This window comes from Erythranthe guttata, chromosome 8 (assembly GCF_056151865.1).
Source record: "Erythranthe guttata isolate IM_541 chromosome 8, IM_541, whole genome shotgun sequence".
Taxonomy (NCBI): Eukaryota; Viridiplantae; Streptophyta; class Magnoliopsida; order Lamiales; family Phrymaceae; genus Erythranthe; species Erythranthe guttata.
In genome coordinates, this window is record NC_142540.1 from 17,030,902 (window position 1) to 17,052,106 (window position 21,205).

The 21,205-nt window shown below is 32.8% G+C and overlaps 4 protein-coding genes and 2 non-coding genes across 9 annotated transcripts; 3 read left to right on the forward strand and 3 right to left on the reverse strand.

The window, feature by feature from the left end:
* Nucleotides 1-3,717: 3,717 nt before the first annotated feature.
* LOC148768656 (signaling peptide TAXIMIN 1) lies at nucleotides 3,718-4,446 on the reverse strand. Its single transcript, XM_088822087.1, has 2 exons — nucleotides 4,217-4,446; nucleotides 3,718-4,042 (listed from the first exon to the last, which is right to left on the reverse strand). The coding sequence occupies exons 1-2, from the start codon at nucleotides 4,327-4,329 to the stop codon at nucleotides 3,919-3,921; spliced, it is 237 nt and encodes a 78-aa protein (XP_088678213.1). The 5' UTR covers nucleotides 4,330-4,446; the 3' UTR covers nucleotides 3,718-3,918.
* A 6,772-nt stretch (nucleotides 4,447-11,218) lies between these two features.
* Nucleotides 11,219-11,292, forward strand: TRNAI-UAU (transfer RNA isoleucine (anticodon UAU)). Its single transcript has one exon. It is a non-coding gene; the product is annotated as a tRNA-Ile (tRNA).
* Nucleotides 11,293-11,501: 209 nt separating this feature from the next.
* Nucleotides 11,502-11,575, forward strand: TRNAI-UAU (transfer RNA isoleucine (anticodon UAU)). Its single transcript has one exon. It is a non-coding gene; the product is annotated as a tRNA-Ile (tRNA).
* A 1,493-nt stretch (nucleotides 11,576-13,068) lies between these two features.
* Nucleotides 13,069-14,117, reverse strand: LOC148768659 (uncharacterized). Its single transcript, XM_088822084.1, has one exon. It carries the CDS (start codon nucleotides 14,110-14,112, stop codon nucleotides 13,183-13,185), a length of 930 nt encoding a protein of 309 aa, XP_088678210.1. The 5' UTR covers nucleotides 14,113-14,117; the 3' UTR covers nucleotides 13,069-13,182.
* Nucleotides 14,118-15,613: 1,496 nt separating this feature from the next.
* LOC105951440 (nudix hydrolase 22, chloroplastic) lies at nucleotides 15,614-17,561 on the forward strand. Of its 4 annotated transcripts, XM_088822085.1 has the most exons (5): nucleotides 15,660-15,829; nucleotides 15,863-15,971; nucleotides 16,362-16,504; nucleotides 17,067-17,186; nucleotides 17,285-17,561. In XM_088822085.1, exons 1-5 carry the CDS (start codon nucleotides 15,725-15,727, stop codon nucleotides 17,480-17,482), a joined length of 675 nt encoding a protein of 224 aa, XP_088678211.1. In that variant the 5' UTR covers nucleotides 15,660-15,724; the 3' UTR covers nucleotides 17,483-17,561. The 4 variants fall into 4 exon arrangements, with proteins under 4 accessions (XP_012830323.2, XP_012830325.2, XP_088678212.1 ...); XM_012974869.2 differs by having other exon boundaries at nucleotides 15,614-15,971; XM_012974871.2 differs by having other exon boundaries at nucleotides 15,627-15,971; nucleotides 16,362-16,471.
* On the reverse strand, nucleotides 17,504-21,003 carry LOC105951439 (sodium/calcium exchanger NCL1). Its single transcript, XM_012974868.2, has 7 exons — nucleotides 20,391-21,003; nucleotides 19,383-19,598; nucleotides 19,130-19,311; nucleotides 18,728-18,846; nucleotides 18,385-18,649; nucleotides 18,029-18,313; nucleotides 17,504-17,924 (listed from the first exon to the last, which is right to left on the reverse strand). The coding sequence occupies exons 1-7, from the start codon at nucleotides 20,794-20,796 to the stop codon at nucleotides 17,676-17,678; spliced, it is 1,722 nt and encodes a 573-aa protein (XP_012830322.2). The 5' UTR covers nucleotides 20,797-21,003; the 3' UTR covers nucleotides 17,504-17,675.
* Between the last annotated feature and the right edge of the window lie 202 nt (nucleotides 21,004-21,205).

The following is a 21,205-nucleotide window of genomic DNA, read 5'->3' on the forward strand; positions in this document are numbered from 1 at the left end:
TTTCTGGTTTTGGATTTATGTTGTTGCAAGAAATTGAATTCGTAGTGAAAAAATAAAAATAATATAATAAGCATTAAAAGATCGTAAAGTTGAAAGGTCTTTCTAACGGTCGGCTTGTCAAATCATGAGCAGTTGTCGACGCGAGATTTTGTTTACCATCGGAAGTTAGCTCATTTGAATTAATCCAATTTTGATTTAATTCCAGATATGTAAAGTAAGATTATCATCTTTTTAAGTAACTGTTAATAGTATGGTTAAAGCAACAAAGCTAAATAAATTGTATTGTTTTATGGATTATTTATTAGTTATTGAAAATAAAGTTTTGCCGGGTTCCAATTTTGAGTTGTTTGATTAATTGAATAAAAGTGATTGAATTCAAGTTGGAATTGAATAACATTAAGAAATTAAATTTGATTGTATGAAATGAGGATTTTCGAGAGAGGGAAAATTACAGTTTACATCCCAAGTTTGTATTGATTTCACATTTGGTCCATCGTGTTTATAAAAAACACACTTGGTCCCTCATGTTACAATAATTTAACAAATTCCGTTATTTTCATCAGTTTACCGTTAATTCGTCCGTTAAGGCGATTATGGGCACAACCTTGATTCCGTTAGTACGAACCGAAAATTAATGAAAATGCCTAAAATTGAATTTTTGAAATATAAGGGACGAAATGTATTTTTTTATGAACATTGAGAACCAAATGTGAATCAGTGCAACCTTGAGGGATGAACTTTCCTCTAAGTTAATCTAAAGAACTGGAAAAAAAATCAGTGCAAACTTGAGGGATGAAAATTGTATTTTTCCAGTTTTTTAGATGAATTTAGAGGAGTTCGTCCCTCAAGTTTGCAACGATTTCACATTTGGTCCTTCATAGTCATAAAATAACACATTTGGTCCATCATGTTTCAAAATTTCAACACTTTTAGTCATTTTCGGCAATTTTCCGTTAGTACTAACGGAATCAAGCTTGTGCCCATGACTGACTTAATCGATGAGTAAACGGTAAATTGACGGAAATGACAAAAAATGTTACATTATTGAAAAATGAGGGACCAAATGTGTTTATTGTGCACATTGGGGACTAAATGTGAAATTAATGTAAACTTGAGGGATAAAAACTGTATTTTCCTATTAACTTAGATTTTGCTTTCGTTAATACTGAATGATGATTACTTATTGTAAATTCAATTTCTTTGACAAATTAATTATGAAGTTGACACTGTGAACGTTAAAAAATGTCTATAATTTATTGCAATCATAGAATTAATACAAATAGCCATAGGACGTCATCTTAGGAAAGGAATTAAAAGTTTCTCTAATATAGTAATATGAAAATATAGAGAGATTTGTTTCCTATGCAGAGAAAGTTTCGATAATTGGACCAATTTATTTCCTAATACATTGGGGACGCAAATGCAATATTATATATATTAATAAAAATCTTGTTTTCTTAAGATTTAAAGAATGAAAAATACACTTCCATTCTTTAAATTTGTACGAACTACACATTTAGTCCCTCGTGTTCATAAAATGCACATTTGATTCCTCATATTTCAAAAAATCAACATTTTGAGTCATTTTTGCCAATTTTTCGTTAGGGAACAAAACTAACCAACATTTGTGCCCAAATGTGGTAATTTAATTACGACCATTTTAGTAGTAGTTGAAGTAGGGGATATAATTTTCATAAATTTTAATTGGCTGATATATCATTTTCAGACTAGGGTTAATAGGCAAAACGAATGTGACAATTAGCCAACCCTACTTCTTACGTTTCATATTTTTACTATTTTATTATTTTCATAAGGAAATGTAAATACATCTAACTCTAAAATTTATTATTTAATTTGATCAAGTTAGATTTTACACGTTTTCTTTAAACTTTGAATAAAAAATAGGGAAAAGGGTAAAACAGTAAAAGAACAAGAAAAAACACAGGCACATAGAGAAGGAGATATATAATGTGATTGGGGGGGAGTAGTGAGCGGTGAGGGGAAGAAGGGCATGAAAGGAATGTGACATGGGGTTGGGTAACTTATTAATAAATGAAAGTGGTCCTAATTTAAATATAGGTCAATTCCATACAATTGGTTTTTTGCTGGCTCAACACATGCATTCTCATCTAGTTCTAACATTTGTCCTACTCTTGTGAGAAATCGGGGGTTCGATATCTTTTTTTGGTGCGTGTATCGTAAGACCATTATATAGTTTAAAAGTAAAAATTGAAAATTAGATGCATAAATTTATAGATTCTTATTTTCATGGCACGATTCATCTTTCTGGCGTATATCGTACACAAAATTTGTTTGTTTTTCTTCGGGATGAGCTTTAATGGCAATATCAGGTCTATTTTGAACTTCGTTGGGCTTGAGAACATAATGTGGCCTAGGTTTTACGAGATCGAGTAAATGGATGGCGTAAAAGATAATTATATTTAGCGGTTCAAGATTTTAGATACATTAAGGTGGTGTTTGCAAACGGTTATTTAAAAACAGAAGTTAGTGATTGTGACTTAAGTCAGTTTTAAGTGATTATTTCTAAAAGTTTGGGGTGTTTGCAAATATTCCGGAAAATAAACTTAAATAGAAAAAACAGGGTTATGGGTGCTTTTAAAAAAAATAGCTTAAATCAGATTATTTTAAAAGAAGCAAAAACAAAAGTTAATTTTGAAAACACCTGAAAACAGATTATGAGCACAAAAAAGCTCATAATCACTTTCAAAAAGCGTTTCCAAACACCACCTAACTATTTAAACACGATAAAACTTGGTTTATACTACGCTAAACTAGGTAGATTTTACTATTCATACACACACAAATATTGGTGTGTAAATCAGCGCTAAGTAGAGATCCATTTCGCTTCTCTATTTTTATTTTAGATCCGTTAGTTAATGGGCGGCTATGTATAAATCGGCCTCAATAATGTTTCCCGTGACACACTGGTTTGCAAATTTTATTTAAATCATCAATTAAATGGGCCAACTGTATACATAATTTAGATATTTAATAGGTGAATTTCATGGTTTAACTGTATCAGGCCCTTTGAACCAAATTGGGCTAAATTGTTGGACTTATTCAGCTCATTGAATAAAAACGATTGACCAAACACGGTTTGGTCAAATATTTCGGAATTACCCCTCCAATTAATAGGGTGTTTGACTAAGCTTATAAGATGTTAAAAGGAGCTTATAAGATGTTTTAGAGCTTATAAGCTCTTCCAAAGTGTTTGGTAATTTTTTAAAAAAAGATCTTAATTTTTTTTAAAATAAGCTGCTGGAGAGCAAATAAGATCTTTTTAAAAAAGTACATCTACCCCACCTTTTATTATTTAAGATCTTATTATGAGAAAAAGTAGGAAATAAGCTAATTATCCAAACACTCTAAAAATTAATCATAAAAATAAGACGTAACAGCTTATCAGCTCTTGAAACATCTTAACAGACGTAGGAGCTTATCAGCTGTTTAAAATAAGCTTAGCCAAACACCCTCTAAATACGAACATACAATACAATACCTTTATTTTTTATTTTTTAATATTTATTTCATATTGCAAAAAAAAGGTAATGAAATTATTGAATTAGGTGGACCAATGGGGTAATTTATACGATTCCCACTTGAAACCTTTGATAGCGACTTATCAACATAAAGTAATATTCACAAGCAATGTTTATAATTTTTTTTTTTTATATTTATCCAATAATTATTAATTAATTAAAACTCATAAATCGATCGAAATTTCATTGAAAAAAATCATCTATATACGATGTGTATACAGATGCAATACTTCACAAAAAAAAAAATTCATCTATATATGATGAATCAAAACGAATGATGATGAAAACAAATATTAATATTACAACAAATTGTGAAATTAAAAAATTGAAAAATAAAAAGAGAGAGAAGGTAAGATCTCTAACAAGGAATCTGCTTAGTGAACCACCTCATGACATGAAAGGGAGCTTTGATCAACCCTAGTGCTAACTCAACTATCACCGTCACGCACAAGCAACACGGACACAAGCAACTCAGTGTTATTCTGCGCAATTCGTCAATATCAGATTTCAATTTCAGATTCAATTTTTCAATTAATTCTACCTAAATCCACGAATTTAAGTGTGTGTTCGTGTGTGCGTGTGAGAGAGAGTTAGAGAGAGAGAGAGGTAGAGATAGATAGAGAGAGAGAGAGAGAGAGTTAGAGAGAGAAAATTACCCGACGATCCAGATAATGATGCCGATGAGAGAGAGGATGAGGGAGATCAAGGCGAAGGGGAGACCTAACAGAAAACCTAACGGCCGACATTGACAATCGTCGTCGCTGCTCATAGCTGCAATTTCTCTAGAGAGAGAGAACTTCTCTTCTTCTTCTTCGTCTTCTTCTTCTTCTTCGATTTGCTGTGGGGAATTTTCAGTGCGAGAATTTGTGAAATTTGGGGAAATTGAAATACAATAAATACTCATCAGTCTCTCCTCTCCTGAACGATAACGGCGAAACTTCCAACTACGTGGGCCCAGGTGCAAAATTGTAAATTTGGTATAATCCAAAAGCTATGCAGCAGCCACCTGGCGGCTTTCCATATCGGACGGCCAATAATCGTTGACTAATTGACTCGAGAATCCCGAGCCAAGTCCAACTATGCCAATTCTCAATTATTGAATTAAATCGAATTGTTCCTCAATTAGGATTCCCAATTTTGAAAAACAAAAATTACCGACAAATACTAATTTGCCCAACAAGGCAAAATAATTATTTATGTAATTAAATATAAAAAATAATTAATTTGAATAATGGATGTAACGGACAACCTGTGTGAGGTGGTAATTAGTTATAATCATGACACCTATTTGACAGGGAAATTGAATGTGGTAGTTCCCAATTTGATTTTTTTTTTTTTTTAGAAAAAGTTCCCAATTTGATTTATTCCGTTGGAAAAATCAGTCATACTTATGGGAAACTGATCCAAATCGTGTCATACTGTCAATGTTTTTCTTTATACTTAAATTGACTTTCTACACAGTCTAATTAGATAACATCGTGTAATTAATTAAAATTATTAAATTTTATAAGCTTATAATTTGTTTCATAATTTCTTGAGTACTGTATCAGTTTAATTTTTTTATTATATATATAAAAGAAAGTTGATGTATTTTATGGAGTCAATTAATTCGGTAATGACCTGTCAGTATTAAATGATATCCAGCCAATTGGAGTCAAGCCACGTCATGTGATCTGGCTTTATATTTTAGGAAGTGATTTTAATTTATAAATATTATTCTAAATAAATCATGGATTATAAAATAAATTTCATTTGGGTTTTTATGTATGGGTACAAACTAGAATGTATGGGCTTTCACATGCAGATTTGTGGCCCATTTTCCATATAATTAATTCGTAAAAATTATCTAAAACATCATAAACTAATCAGAAAAAAATCAAGAAAACATGTTACATATACCTTCAAGAGGCATGCATAAATAGTTAATTAAGTACTCAAAAGTAGCAAGATAATTTTTTTCCGTGCATGCATGCATATACGTAAAAAAAAGGTATATAATTAATTATTTAAAATCCTCTTAATTATATCATTATGACAAAGAAAACCAATTCAAAAAAAAAAAATATAAAAGTGACAAAACATCGGGAATTCCTCTCCGTGTAAGAACGACAACGGCAAACTGTTTAGAGCCGTTCGATCTTAGTGATGTTGAGGATCCGGCCCTTCAGGTGCCTCTCTATTAATTTTACCACCCAAAACCCTCCTTCCCATACTATTTTTCTTTTCAATTATCTTCGAATATTCCAACTCCATTTCGCGTAACATTCGCCAGCTGTCAATGCCGTTTTTCGCAAACCCCGATCCTTCGCTCCGAGCCAGTAAAACATCAGCACTGGAAAACATAACTAATATGAGGATCAAGAATGTGGTGATCATGTTTTTCTTTGAAGCAATTGAAATCGCCATTATAATATATATGTGTATATAATATATATAGATATAGATATATAGATATAGATGTGAAGTAATTAACTGATAAACATGAAGAAAAATGAGGGCAAATATATAGCAGATAGGGATTGCAATAAAAAGTGGAGGGAAATTAAAATATTATTAGACAAGAAACATTTGGACGTCTGTGTGTGATTTAATTAATTAATAAATAAATGGAATTAATACTTTATGTATATAATTATTATTAATATGTGATAATCCTCTTCGTTTACTATATTTTGTTACTTTGCATATTCATAAGATCATAAGTCGCTGTCTAGTCACCTACTTTGTCGACTAATAAGAACCCTATCTTGGACATTAATTCTTAATTGTTAAACGTGCAATAAAGGACAAAATGAAAAATAAATTTTAATGTTATATATGATTTGTTGAAGTTAAAGTAAATATTGAATCGGGGGTTTGACAAATTAATTAAGGGTGGAAAACTTGGAACAAAATTTTCGATTCCCGTCGATTTCAATCCGAAATTTTCTGATTTTGGCACAATATGTTTCAATTCGAATTCCGCTTTTTCCGAATTATTTGGATTGAATATATATGAGATTCCAATTTTCGATCCGATTAAAGTTACGAAAATAATTCCGAAAATTCCGATTTTTTTCCCGAATATTATAATTGTGTAATTTATATTTAATTTGAGCAAAAATTGAAAATTTTCAAATTCCGGCGTTGCCGATTCAATAATTTTCGATTTTGGAACAAATATTTTCATTCTAATTTCCAAAAGTCCGATTTCCGAAACATTGTCATGTGTATTCCATATATATAGTATCTATCATCTTTAATATTTCAATATAATTATTAATATATTAATAACTAATTATAATATGTGAGAGAGAGAGAGAGAGAGAGAGAGAGAGAGAGATATTATGGTGCGCATTAGGCCGATCGAGCCGCCACGGCCAAATCGGGAATCATCAATTAGATTAAAAAAATATAGAGTCAGAGTCACCAAAAAGAATCTGGCCTTTTGTGTGTTGCCTTAGGCACAATTTTAATTGTCTTTAATTAAAAAAAACGTTTTTATAATATGGTTTTACAGCTGCATGTTTTCAGTTATTCGTTAGGCCATAATCCATTAAAACCCTCTTTACAAGATTTAGGTGGTGTTTGCAAATGATTATTTAAAAGTAATTATGAGTTTTTTCTGCTCATATAATCTGTTTTCAAGTGTTTGCAAAATTAATTTTTGTTTTTGCTTCTCTTAAAATAATCTGCTTTAAGCTATTTTTTGAAAAACACCCCTAGTCCTGCTTTTTCTATTTAAGTTCATTTTCCGGAATATTTGCAACACCCTCAACTTTTAGAAATAAGCATTTAAAACTGACTTAAGTCACAATCACTAACTTCTACTTTTAAATAATCATTTGCAAACACCATTTTAAAGTGTTATTACATGAAGACAAAACTACACCAAGGCCTAGCTATCTATCTATTATGGATGATAGTGGAGATGGAGGCCTCCCAATCACATTTGTCTGGTGAGTCAACGCTTGTACTATACTACTATTATTATATTATATTATTAATTAATCATTTTAATTAGATATATATTGAGGTGTTAGCAAAACTTTAATAAGTAATTGCTTTATATAACCACTTATCAATGTTTATATACAAGAGCACTAGTGATCATATTTGGATCACTAATACACAAGTATTATTAATCCTTGTGATCATGGTACAAAAGAAATTGAAATTGCATTATTAATTTCTTGACCCCATAAGTAGAATCCTTACCAAATGACCATTTCTATATGTTTTTGAGGTGTCTTTCAAGTTAGTAATTATATTTAAATTGCATTATTAATTCATTTTATGAGTCATGTATAGAAAGAGTCATGGAAGGAAACTTCCTTGTCAAATAAGGCGTCTATCTTTGGGACAAGTAGGATATTTCTTTTGCTTATAATTATGACGATTTGAGATAGATAAATTACGTGATAGATCGCGAGAAGCGAGAGAGACGTTGGAGCGAGATCGTGAGACGTGGAGCCGAGAGAGTAGGACCTAGAGTACTTATCGTGAGACGGTACAGCCGAAATAAAGGCGGAGGACAATTAGCGACGAGAGGATTTCAGGGAGAGAGAGAAGATAGAGATACACTAGAGAGGAAGATAGAGTAGGATATATCTTTTGTGTTTTGTATTTCTCTGATAGTATTGGTGTTCGATTAATAAAAGCAGTGCTTCCTTTCCTAGTGGATGTAGGCGTGGTTCTTGGCCGAACCACGTTAAATTCTTTGTTTTTTTATTCTGTTTTCTATAATCGTTCATCATACAAACGTAACTAAAGTTTGTATAGTTCTTTAAATTACTTGTCTCAACAATTAACTGATAATTCTCTAACAATATACTTGATCTTGATATCACTTTTCTCGATCTCTTATATCATTAATTTCAGTGGTCAACTACTACTTAGAAGGTTAGCTAACGCAAACTTTATGGAGAGCAAGTTATATATACCTTTCTAATTATAAAGTGAATTAATTTATAATATTTGACTAGAGATGGGATTCTATGGGATTTAAATATAAGCACAAAGAAAGAGAAATAAATATTGTTCTAATTATTAATAATTTAAACGATTATATATATATATATATATATATATATATATATATATATAACACAAAAGGAGTAAAAAAAAAGCAAAGGTCGGATCATCACTGACTGGGATTAATGGCTTTTTGTTGTATGATTAACTTGATAACACATCACTGCTGACGATGCAAACAAAGTCTTTTAATTTTCTTTTACAGATAATTTGGTGATCATACTAAATATACATTAAGGGTTGATCAATATTGCTAATATTGTTTTAATTTCGAGCATAATTTTTTTTTAATTTGGAAATATTTGATATCATGGTCAAACATGTTTTGACTGTAATTACATATACACACTAATTTATAAGCCGGTAAAGAAAATTGCTCATCGAATAAAATAAAATGCCACCCGGAAATGCTTCGAGACACATATATATATATAGACGAAAACACCCCTCGATTAAACATAGAGAGGAGTTTAATTTCAAGATCGTACTAAAGGCGTCGAAAATGATGACGTGGATCCGGTCCACCGGGGCTGACTCGATCAGGGAGATTACGGTCATTTTGATCCATCTTCTTCTCCTTCACAAATTGAGCTTCAAGTGCTATTCTTGCAATTGTTATTTGCCTGACAGCCGGAAGACGACGACGACCAGCTTCGATTTCTGCACACGAAACGACCGACACCCAAATCATCATCATTAGAACGACTAACATCGAAAACTTCAACCTAATTATTGTCATTATATTATCGAATTTTACGAGTTCGTATATATAACGAAACCCTTTACTTATATATATATAGTTTCTTGATCTTATGCTCTTAATTATTATCCAAGAGTTAGGCTGAATTAAAAGTGCGCACATGGATATTTGATCATATGCAGTTGAAAAAAAAGGAATACTATAGCATCACCAGTCATAGTTGAGCATGATGCATGTGTCCATTAATTAGAATACCTCGGACGAGTCAAATTCATGCATTTTAATTAATTTACTTTATTTTTCACCAATTTATTTCACTACTCGTTTATTATGTGATATATCTCATGTTTGTTGGTTGTCAATTATTGATCACTTTCATTCAAAAGAAATAAAAAAATTTAAAAAATATTAAAAAAATTGATTAATGATTTTAATTTACTATTAGTCTTCAAATATGGATATTAATAATCTGTCACTGTTTTACTTGTTTAATTTGGATAAAAAATGCTACAGGGTCTGACTAATTAATCATATAAATATGTAGACATATAAAAAAGTTGGGGTAAATAATTAATTAAATGTTATTACACGATGATCTTATCTATTCCCTGTCTTTTCATAACTAAAATTTGAGTTGACATATTTAGCCTTATCTTTACTATCTTAAAGATTCTTTACTCAAAATACTATACACCTATCTAGCTGACCTCAATATACACTTGAACACATAATTCAGTATTTATAGATTCAGATATGGATAAAATACAGCCACCCAAGTTAAATTACGATAACGCCCTTCATATTTGAGTAATTACAGTCACCATTTTTTAATTTGAGTCATTTTAACATCCATTCTTGTGGTGCTAATTTCTAGCTATGTACCAACCTAAATTAAAGTATGTGATTTAATATTAAAATTATAATTAATTACAAAGATATACGATCAATTCCTCTACAACTGACCCGATTTCTATAAATGCATGTGATATCATTTTGTACTGGCTCTTATATAACTAATACAATATGCTTTAAAAAAAAAACTAATACAAATATTATATAATCGATAAAATCTTAAAAAGTCATAAAATTTGAACGATTATGAAAATGGTTATATATATAAATATATGTAATCGACTAAATTTGAATTTTATTGATTTATATTATTAGTTGAACACACAACAATATATTAATTAATCCGAACCCCTAATATGTTAATTAAGTTTCAAAGATTATAATTATTTATTAGAAACGATGAAATTGAAGTGATGATGTGGATCAGGTCCTCCAGGGGCTTCTCTTTCAGGGACAATATGGTCATTTCCATCAGTCTTCATCTTCTCAAACAGAGCTTCCAGTGCTTTTCTTGCAACTGTTATTTCCTTCACCGGACGAGCTTCGATTTCTGCACATGAAACCAACAGCCACGTCATCATAACAAACACCGACAACTTCAAAAACCTAGTCATTTTGTGTATGTGTGTGTGTGTGTGTGTGTGTAATATATGTACATATATATATTTTATGCTCTATTTATAAGCCTGTCATATTATTTAAAGCTCTGCAATCTTTGTAATGTGATTTTGGTGAGTACCACACCAAGTAAATATGTATATATGATTATCTGATTTTTGAAAAAATTTACTTTATTTTGTAATATGATTATCTGATTTTTGTAAATTACGACTTTATTTTGTAATATGATTATTTGATTTTAAATAAGATTAACTGAAATCTTGTAGGTGTAATTTTATGTGAAAAATTAATTAGCAAATAACATAGATTAAAGATTAGTCACTGTAATAACATTTATTGAATTTATAATTTAGAGAAAATCAACACTTTTTATAAAATTACAAAAATTTGTTTTTTTACTTTTCTACAATTATACATTTTGTTGTCATATTATAATCGTTCATATACTCAAAAAATCGATTTCAGCAGCATCAGTCCCGTAGCTCAGTTGGTTAGAGCGTTGGTCTTATGAGCCGAAGGTCGCGGGTTCGAGCCCCGCCGGGACTAATTCTTTAAATGCTACAAATATTTTATAATTATTTTTTTTACCCAATTATTTACTAAATTTGCAATTTTTGTGTGTTTTATTATTGAAAAAAATAAATAATCAGTTTTTAATTGAACATAATTAGTCCCCAATTATTTACTAAATTTGCAATTTTTGTGTGTTTTATTATTGAAAAAAATAAATAATCAGTTTTTAATTGAACATAAGTAGTCCCGTAGCTCAGTTGGTTAGAGCGTTGGTCTTATGAGCCGAAGGTCGCGGGTTCGAGCCCCGCCGGGACTAATTTATGCTGAATTAAAATGAAAATAATTTATTTTAAAAGAATTGCAAAATTATGTATTTTATTTGCCAGTTCATTGTTTCCATTTCTTTTTTGTACTAATTAATGTTATATTTATATTTTGTATACAATCACCAAATATAAATATCAACAATCAACACACCACATAAATGCATACTTCAAATAAGTATAAATATTCAATAATAATTAGCAAATAAATTGCCAAAAGGGTGTAATAATAATAACTGAATGCATATAGGGTTTCTGCCTCAGGTTCCAAAATGATTTTATTCCTTTTGTATAGTCTAAAACTGAATTATTTCCATTTTGTACAATTTATTGCAGTATACTTTCCACTTGTCTGAAAATTCCTACCCCAAAATATTCATCTCATTTAACTCTCCTCTGTCTGCAGTTGTTACACCATTAACTCAATTATGCTGTAACAATATCTCTTCTTCTGTTACACAATCAATTCTTGAATTATGACAATAGTATTTAAGTTATAATATCGTTTAACTATATGCGAAGCTCAAGCAATCTTAGATAGATGCAATGAAATTTCCGGTTAATAATTAAGGGATGGTCGGTTGTTATGTTTGAGGGCTATTGCTTGGGAAGTTATCAACGCTCCCAAGCTCCGCGCGAGGTGTCGATCAGTGCTTCATTTTTTTAGATTATGTTTCGAGGGCAATGTTTTGGCCCACTTGCTTGCCACGAAATACGTTTCTCTTGGATCAGAAGGCGTTTTGCTTTCTTAACGATTTGGCAATTCACGTTTAATAAATTTCCATTTCCCATAAAAAAAAAAAAAAAAAAAAGATTATATAAATTGATAAAATGTGGTATATACACTCTCCATATAATTGACTCCATTTATTGTGAGAAATTGGTACAAATGGATCCAATAATTGCACTCTTCTTCCTCTTTAAAGAGTTTCGCCATTGAAATCATCACATGGGAGCCAATACTATTTATCTTTCCAATTTGCATGTGCCCATAGAACCCTAAAAATGGAATTAATTCCACTCAAAAAGATATACGATAAATAAAGCTGACAACTCATCAACCATAGATGCATTTTTCATTAATAAATAAATATATATAATGCCTTTTATTGCTGTTAAATGTTTTAATACATATCTAATTAACTTTAACTCTCCTAAACATATAAGAACATCATTTAGTGTAACATGTTTTGCTGAAACCAAAATTGTTTTCTGTTTTTTTCCTCTTGAAAAGTATCACATGCATGAAAAGCTCCCTTTATACTATTTAATGATTGATGGGTTGAAAAAAAAAAAGGGTAAATTACGGTCAACTCCTGAAGTAAGGTCAAATTACGAAAAAACCCATCATGTTTAAGTAATTACTAATTACCATTACCCCTCAATTATGTGGAATATTTTATCAGTTTTCTCAGGAAAATAATCAAGAAATTAGCCTAAACTGTATCATGAAGCGAAAGGTGGAATTCATGATATTACAAGAAAATTGAGGACAAATGTGCTTAAATTAATTATATCGATCGAGCTCACATACATTACGTTGAATGTGCAAGAATTCAACGAAAAAAGAAATCTAAATAATGCATAAATTAAAAAGGAGCTACTGAAAAATGGAATTAATTATATTGTAATTATTATTTTCATCATCTTTTAGTAATGTAGCAGCAGCTGTGATACTTGATAGTTCATCGGAAAACCCGAACACCGGAAAATGCGGGATGATCGGAGAATAATTAACGACACTGGACTGAAGGGGTTCCCTATGGCTAAAAATTGGCTGCGCCTGGAAATTTGTTTCCATTAATGTAATATTATTACCTGGATTAATAATATTTCCAGCGTCACAATAATTCCAAGCTTTTATAACTTTCTGCAACCTATCGATTACCGAGCTGTTATTTTCCGTTATCTCCGGACACGTGTCGGTTGTTAAGCCAGAGCAAAATCCCTGCCCGAAACCAGGGTGGTGAAACGGGTCATAACCCTGACCCGGTTCGACCTGCAAAAATTTACTAAAACCCGAACCGGGTTTATTATCATCGTTCAAGATCAATTGACCTTCGCCATTTGAACGGCCACGATTCTCCGGCGGCTGTATTACCTCATCAACATCTAGGGCATCAATGGCGGACTTAGCTTCCTTGATCAACCAGTCGATGGCTTTACTGGGCCGGTCGTAGCCGAGCCGGTCCTGCACATCGTAGAACTGAATCGCTGTTATCGGAGAAAGTCTCAGCCGCCGGTCTCGCGGCCCCCTCGCGGTGGACACTTTGCTATGCTTGTCTTTTCCGGCGGCGGCCGCCTGAACTATCCGGCCGCCGCCGCGGTGGACTTCTTCAGCTAACCGATCTTCCGCTTTTCTCTTCTTTGGTTTTGTTATTATTACTTTCGGCAAATCGAAACCCTCCTCCATTGTCGAAATCGCCACTGATTTATGTCCGAAATGCTCGTTGTAATAATTATTGCACAAAGTTTCTTGACCATGCAATTCGTCCAGTTCTTGGAGATTGTTATAATTGGGAGGAAACATGCTTTTAAATTATGTATTTCTTCTTAATATGTATATTATAAAAAAATAATAATTACATACATCTCAATTATTAGAGATATAGTACTGGGTAGTGGTAGAAACAATTTTAATTGTGATGATTAAATGATACTGCTGAAAATCTCTCATGCATGCCTGCTCTTGTATAATTATATCAGTGTACTGTTTGTACAATGTACTACTGACTACATATCACATATGTAGCAACCATAAATAATTGACCAACTTTAAAAAAAAAATATGACAGTGATATAATTATAAGATGTAAATAAAATAAATAAATAAATAAATATGATTTATTAATTGCATATCATAAAATAAAGAAGGAAAAATGCATATATATAATAGAACCGTGGCCACTGCAGTGATAATTGTCATGCAGAAAGGGAAAAGACATGAATTGTTGTGGGACCCTCCTCAGCTGCAGGAACAGCTGCTTCCTGCATGCGTGCATGCATATATATCTCCTTTGCATGTGTTACTCTTCTTTACCTTTATTCTCGGTTATTTACATCGGGCGATTGTTAACCGTAGATCTTTCACACACACTCATTGTGTATGTGTGTTTACTCCGTGGCTAATAAGCACCCGGCGCTCGGTGCTCACTAATCATCACTCATTTACATGCATTTGTTAATATCTAATTTGATACAAAATTAAGCATAACTAAACTCAAAATATTAACTGATATAATGCTGCATTAATATATAATTTTAATTTGGTAAAAAATGACATATATATAGATATTTTCAAAAGAAAGAAAAATATTGAAAGTTGAAAGGACTGAGGAGATCTAGTCTAGAGTGAGAAGCATGTGGAGGATCCCACTTTGTAATTTGTATGATTAGTCCTATTTTGCTTTTGTCAAATTAGCCCCTTTTTTTTTACTCAAATTACATATTTGACCCAGACACCCGATAACTTATTTTAAATGTTTAATGTTTTTTTTTTAGGTATATATGAAATTTTTTAATGTTAATTAAGTGTATTTTGTAGGCTAAATTGCATTGTGCACCCTAATATACGACCATTTTCGGCGGGGTTCGCGCCAAAATTTTGAAAAGATATTAACGCCAAGAGTGTATTGTTACTCCTAGGATGCTGAAAGAAATAAATAGTGCAAGTGAATAATTTTATATAGCCTTAGAAATGCTACAAAAATAGGTATATTCAATTCTAAGTGCCAACTTTGGGGCAAAACGCCAAGTTAATTTCAGTGTGAGGGACTGAGGGTGCAAAATAACCTTTTTTAATTGTTGGGGCTTATTTAGTCAAAATGGTCATACTTTGGGTGCAAAACGGCATAATTTCAGCGTGAGGGACTGGGGGTGCAAAATAACCTTTTTTTTTTAATTGTTAGGGTTTATTTAGTCAAAATGGTCATACTTTGGGTGCAAAACGGCAAGTTAATTTCAGCGTGAGGGACTGGGGGTGCAAAATAACCTTTTTTAAATTGCAGGGTTTTTCTAGTGAAAATGGTCATACTTTGGGGGTGAGAAATGTAATTTAGCATATTTTAGGAGTAGTTTCATAATATATCGTTGACCACCAGTCGTCTCTTTGTTTTGCTCACCGAATCAGAAATCCGGAAACCATGAATTCCGACAGTTTCGGAAGATCGGAAAACCTCGTCAAATTAGCCCAACGCCTCCGCCTCAATAAACCCAACCCTAATTTCGAAATCTCCGACGGCACAATTGAAGATTCCGCCGCCGAACTGTTTCCTCGATTCGAAACCAGACCCACTAGAGCTGCCGTTCTGATCTGTTTGTTCGAAGATGAAAATGGCGATCTTCGTGTCATTCTTACCAAACGATCTTCAACAATGTCCTCTCACTCCGGTACGACGATGTTGTATTAATTGCTGTATTTTTTATTTTTTATTTCTTTTTTCGGGTAAATTATGAAAACCTCCCTGAACTTAGACTAAATAACAAAAAATACCCCACCTATCCGTAATAACTAAAATCCCCCTCTGATTAACTGTTGATCGAGTAACCGAGAAATAAAAGAAAATATCTGAAATTATGTAAAGTCTATTCCCTGAAACAAAAAAAAAATCGTGAAAAGTTATATTGTAAGGGGTTGGTGTAAGACGGAAACAAAAATATCAGGGGTTTTTTCGTAATTACGAATAGTAGGAGGTGGTTTTTGTAATTTAATCTAAGTTTAGGGGGGTTTTTGTAATTTACCTTATTTTTACAGGTATTTTGAGATGATAAAATTTTCAGGTGAAGTAGCTTTGCCCGGCGGGAAGAGAGACGACGGCGATGAAAATGATGCCGAGACGGCTTTGAGGGAAGCTAAGGAGGAAATTGGATTGGAACCTTCTGTTGTCGAGGTTGTTACTGTTCTTGAACCTTTTCACACTAAGGTAATCCGTTTTCGGAAGATTCCGATCAGAAATTTTCCGATTTTGGAAAAATATATTTCATCCCGAAATTTCGATTTCCGATTTTTCTGATTTTTTTTTTTTTTTTTTTTGGAATTGAAAAAAGAATATGAGATTCCGACTTTGCGATCCAATTCCAATTTCCGAAAATTCCGATTTTTATTTTTTCCGGAAATGTACACTTTTAGTATTGATATTATTATGTATTTTGTATGTTTGGTGACTAAAAATTGGAGTTTCCCGAATTCGGTCGATTCCTTGAAAATTCCGATCTTGGAACAAGTTTTTCTGTTCCAATTTCCGAAATTTCGATATCCGGTTTTTGTTGGAAGTAGTTTTTCACTTCCAGAAAGCGAAATAGAATTTTTCAAAAAGTGCTAATTCCAATCCAATCCGTCCGATTTCTGGCCCCTAATAAGAATCGAACATATTACCAACTAACTTATTAATTAGTCTAATCCAAATTAATTTGATGTATGCATCCGAAACGAGGCATAATTATTTTGGCATCCTGAGATCTAGAACATTCCAAGTTTCTTTGCAGCGAAACATTACCGTTTTTCCTGTGATCGGAATTATTTGGGACAAGAGTGCCTTCAACCCTGTCCTAAATGCTGCTGAGGTGGAATCGATATTCGACGCTCCATTAGAAATGTTTCTCAAGGTTCGTTTTTCTCTAACTAATTAGTTTCTTTTCATGCTTTGTCGGACTAATCCTTAAGCTGCAGGTTTTATAACCAACACTCGTTCTAAACATGTTAGGATGAAAATCGAAGACAAGAGGAACGAGAATTCATGGGTTGTAAATATTTACTCCATTTCTTCGATCACAAGGCTCGTAACGAATCGTATGTTATTTGGGCACTTACTGCCGGAATTTTAATCAAAGCTGCATCACTTATTTATCAACTGCCACCTGCTTTCGAAACCCGTATGCCTCCGTTTTGGAACAGAAAATAGCCAACGAATTATCAGTCGAGATTTGTTGTTGAGAAATACAATTTGAATATTGCGTAATAAAATAAATATTTCTTGTTTACGTGTTGAATATACACAGAGCACACACACACGCACACACACACTAAACAACACTGAGAACTTCATGAATAACAAATATCGATGGGGGGTAGAATTGTCTTTTTTCTTCTTATTTTTAGGACCATCCAAGAACAGTAGTAAGAATGTAGACAGTTGCTAGAGAAATCGGGTATAGAGACACCAATATATATCCGATCCAGCGAGGGAATGTGGTGTAGATGCTCGTAAATACACTCATAACCGTGCAGATTATTAGAACCAAAAGAACTTCTGCACACACATTCGTCGACAAATTACGCACGTACACTGGAGCAAGGAACACTATTAGACCTATAATGTTGTTCATGTACACTCCAGCATATAACTGTTCGAAGAAAAAAAAACCGAAATATAATCAGTATTTAGGGGAGTTTTTTAGCAATTCGATATAATACAGGGGTACTGAATGCAATAAACACGAATATGTACCGAAGAGAGTGTCAAAGAAATGGATATCTGTGTCTTCTGTCTGGCTGAAGCAATTGACTGAATTGCCACTCCGTAATTCATAGCAAAGGGTATAGCCAAATACGAAACGGAGAATGTCGAAAAATTTGCAGCTATAGAAAAATCTACGACAGTTCTGATTAAAGGCTCGGAAAGTGCACATAAAATTAGAATACCGAAAATCACAAAGAAACCAGCTCTTAAATAATTCGACCAAGAATTCGTAGGAACCGTCTGGCTTGTGCTCGTGCTCGTAGCAATCAACCCCTGTTTTGATTTTACAAATGTCATTTTTTTTTTATAATTATTATTACATGTACACGTATGCTTTTATTTACCTGAGAATTGGTAGTTCCGTTTGTCGTAGTAATTTGTGTTGGAGTTTGATTGGATAAATCGGAAACTAATTTAGTAATGCCATTGATGAATTCGTCTTGATTGATAACTCCGTCGCTCGAGGTATCGAAAGATGCCATTATCATTCCTACGTCACGCTCCGTGCTTTTATCATCATTTATGTCCATTTTTACCCCTAGGAGCAAACCTCTGACCTCTGCTGTTGATACTGTTGCGTCGGCGTTCTTGTTGATTTTATTAAATAGCCTGTCGATTTTTATTTGTTATAGAATCGAAAAAATAAATGCCCCGAAAAAGAAAAAAAAAAGAAAAAACAGGAGTTACGCTAGTATTTTTGTAGGATCGGTTTTGCCATTTGTCGTAATAAGTGTCAATAGCTTGTCTTGACCATATTTGGTCACCACAAACTGGAAGCATCTGTTCTGTATCCATGGTTGAAATATCTGCATCACAAGAAATGAAATTTAAGAACATTAAATTTTCACGAAAAGTAGTTCTAGTTTATTGCATTTAGTATCCCTGTGTTGTACCGAATTACTAAAAAACTCCCCTATGATGCATTTTTTTAGCACACAATCTCCTAAAAGTGCGCTTTTAGGGGGTCGTTTGCTGATAAAATTGGACCATAGGGGAGTTTTTTAGCAATTAAACTAAACACATGGGTGCTGAATGCAATAAATTAAACCGAAAAGAATGCTAATGAAGTGATGAAGTGTTGTTGGTTACCTGATAGATGATATAAGCAATTAGCAAACTAACTGATACGATTAGCGCAATAAGAATAATGACTCGTTTCCCCGTAGAAGAATTGAAAATTAGCGCAAACACGAGAACGAGAAACGGAATCAAACTTATCAACATTATCCGTGCGGTGTAGCTAGTTTCGACATCCGTAACAACGCCAGAGCCTGTTTAAAGCGAAAACAAATTAAATTACCAAAAAAAATTAAGAAAAAAAATATATTGGAGAAAATATTACCTTTTGGAGTGCTATTCTTCGGTGTTCCGGAACTATCAGCAGTAGTAGTAGTAGTAGTTGCAGTAGTAGTAGACGATTGCGAGAGATCAGAACTTCCAAGAATTACAGAAGTGCCCCAAATCAAAGTAAGAAGCATCACTGTAGTCCCTGCTACAAGTCCCATTCCTAATGTGGCCCTTTGTTGAGCAGCAGCAATTGTTCCCGAAAGTGCAGATACTTTATTTCAAAAAAAAAAAAACATTAATTTAGTGTCACATTATTTGCAATAATTTAATGTTAACATTAATTTTCAATTTTTAATATTGAGATCCATTATCCATATATATATATAGAACTCAATGATTAATCATTGATTTCTTAATTTGCATTTGGGGTATAGTGAATCTCTTTTTATATATTTCCATGGATCTTGGGGAGATTATTGAATAAATTATAGAATCTTAATTATTAATTAGAAAATTGAATTAAAATAGATGCAATTAAACCCTAGATTCTCAAGTCATAGGTAATCCTTTAGTTTCCCCCAAATTTTGTTCACTTAAAACAAACGGTAAAATGAATTTGAAATCCACTACAATGACTTGAAAAATAACTTAAAACGAGAGCTCAAAATTTTGAACTTCGTTGCAAATTAGATTCATTCAAACGAGTTCGACGAATCAATTATTGTAGATTTAGAATACATCGCTTCAAATCCTTGAATCCTTCAAAAAAAAAATTCTTTTTTGTTTTTGTTTTTCTTTTTTTTAAGGCAAATTGCACAATGCATCATAGACTTTCGAAAATTGTACGATACGGTCCCGTAGTGACATATGAATATTATGAAGGACTTATTCCAATTGGAAAAAATACATAAATATTCGGATGAATACTTCCTTCTTAGCGATGAAGTCAGTTAATTAAATTAATCCAAACAAAAATAAATCAGTTAACGCGATAGCACGACGACGAAACGACTTTTAAAAAAAACTCGCGTTTTCGCAGTACGAAAAAAGTTATAAAATTTACCAAGAACCATGACAACTTGCGGAATTGTGCCGAGAAGCTGAAACAAGCTGCCACCGAAGACGCCGGGCCCGGTAATCTGGAAGAACAGAGTCGAACCGTTGACCACGTACTGCCCTCCAATCGAAAGCAAGATCTCGTAAACCACGATCAGAAACAGCAAACCCCAGAGATTGGTGGAGCACGGTAAGAACCCGTATATCGGATCGCAGGTGGTCTCGGCCGCCGAGAGTCCCCATTCCAAAAAAGACGGAGCGCTAGTACTGCTGCTGCGACGGCCGCAATCGTCTACACCGTCGCACAACAAGCCGTCGTCCGTGTTCCCCGTGATGATCGGACGGCTGTAAGCTAGCTGACTCACCACCAGTACGGAAAGAAGCATAAAGATGGCGAAGGAGAATCTTTTCATCGTGGCCGTTTGATATTAACACAAGTGAGAGAGAGAGAGAGATGATGATGATGAAGAGCAGAGGATATAAGGTGGTTTTCCTGTAAATATGTATTGACCTTAACAGGAACACCTTACGTACGATAACCAATCAAAACGTAATAGTTGTTATATAATAGGATCAATTTGCAATTATTAGAAAGAGAGTTTTTTCCTTTTTTTTTTTTTAATAATAATAAGCTGTTAAATTAGCAGCCGGGGGAAGGTGGAGTAATCATTAATCATGTCATTTCTTGAAAACGAAATCACCTACTCCCATTCAAACTCATTTTCAGGAGTCAGTACCCCAATTATTGTATAATAACAACTTAGTCCAATATTTAATGGATGAATAGCACTTAGCTCCCTAATGTTTGAGATTTGTGCACAT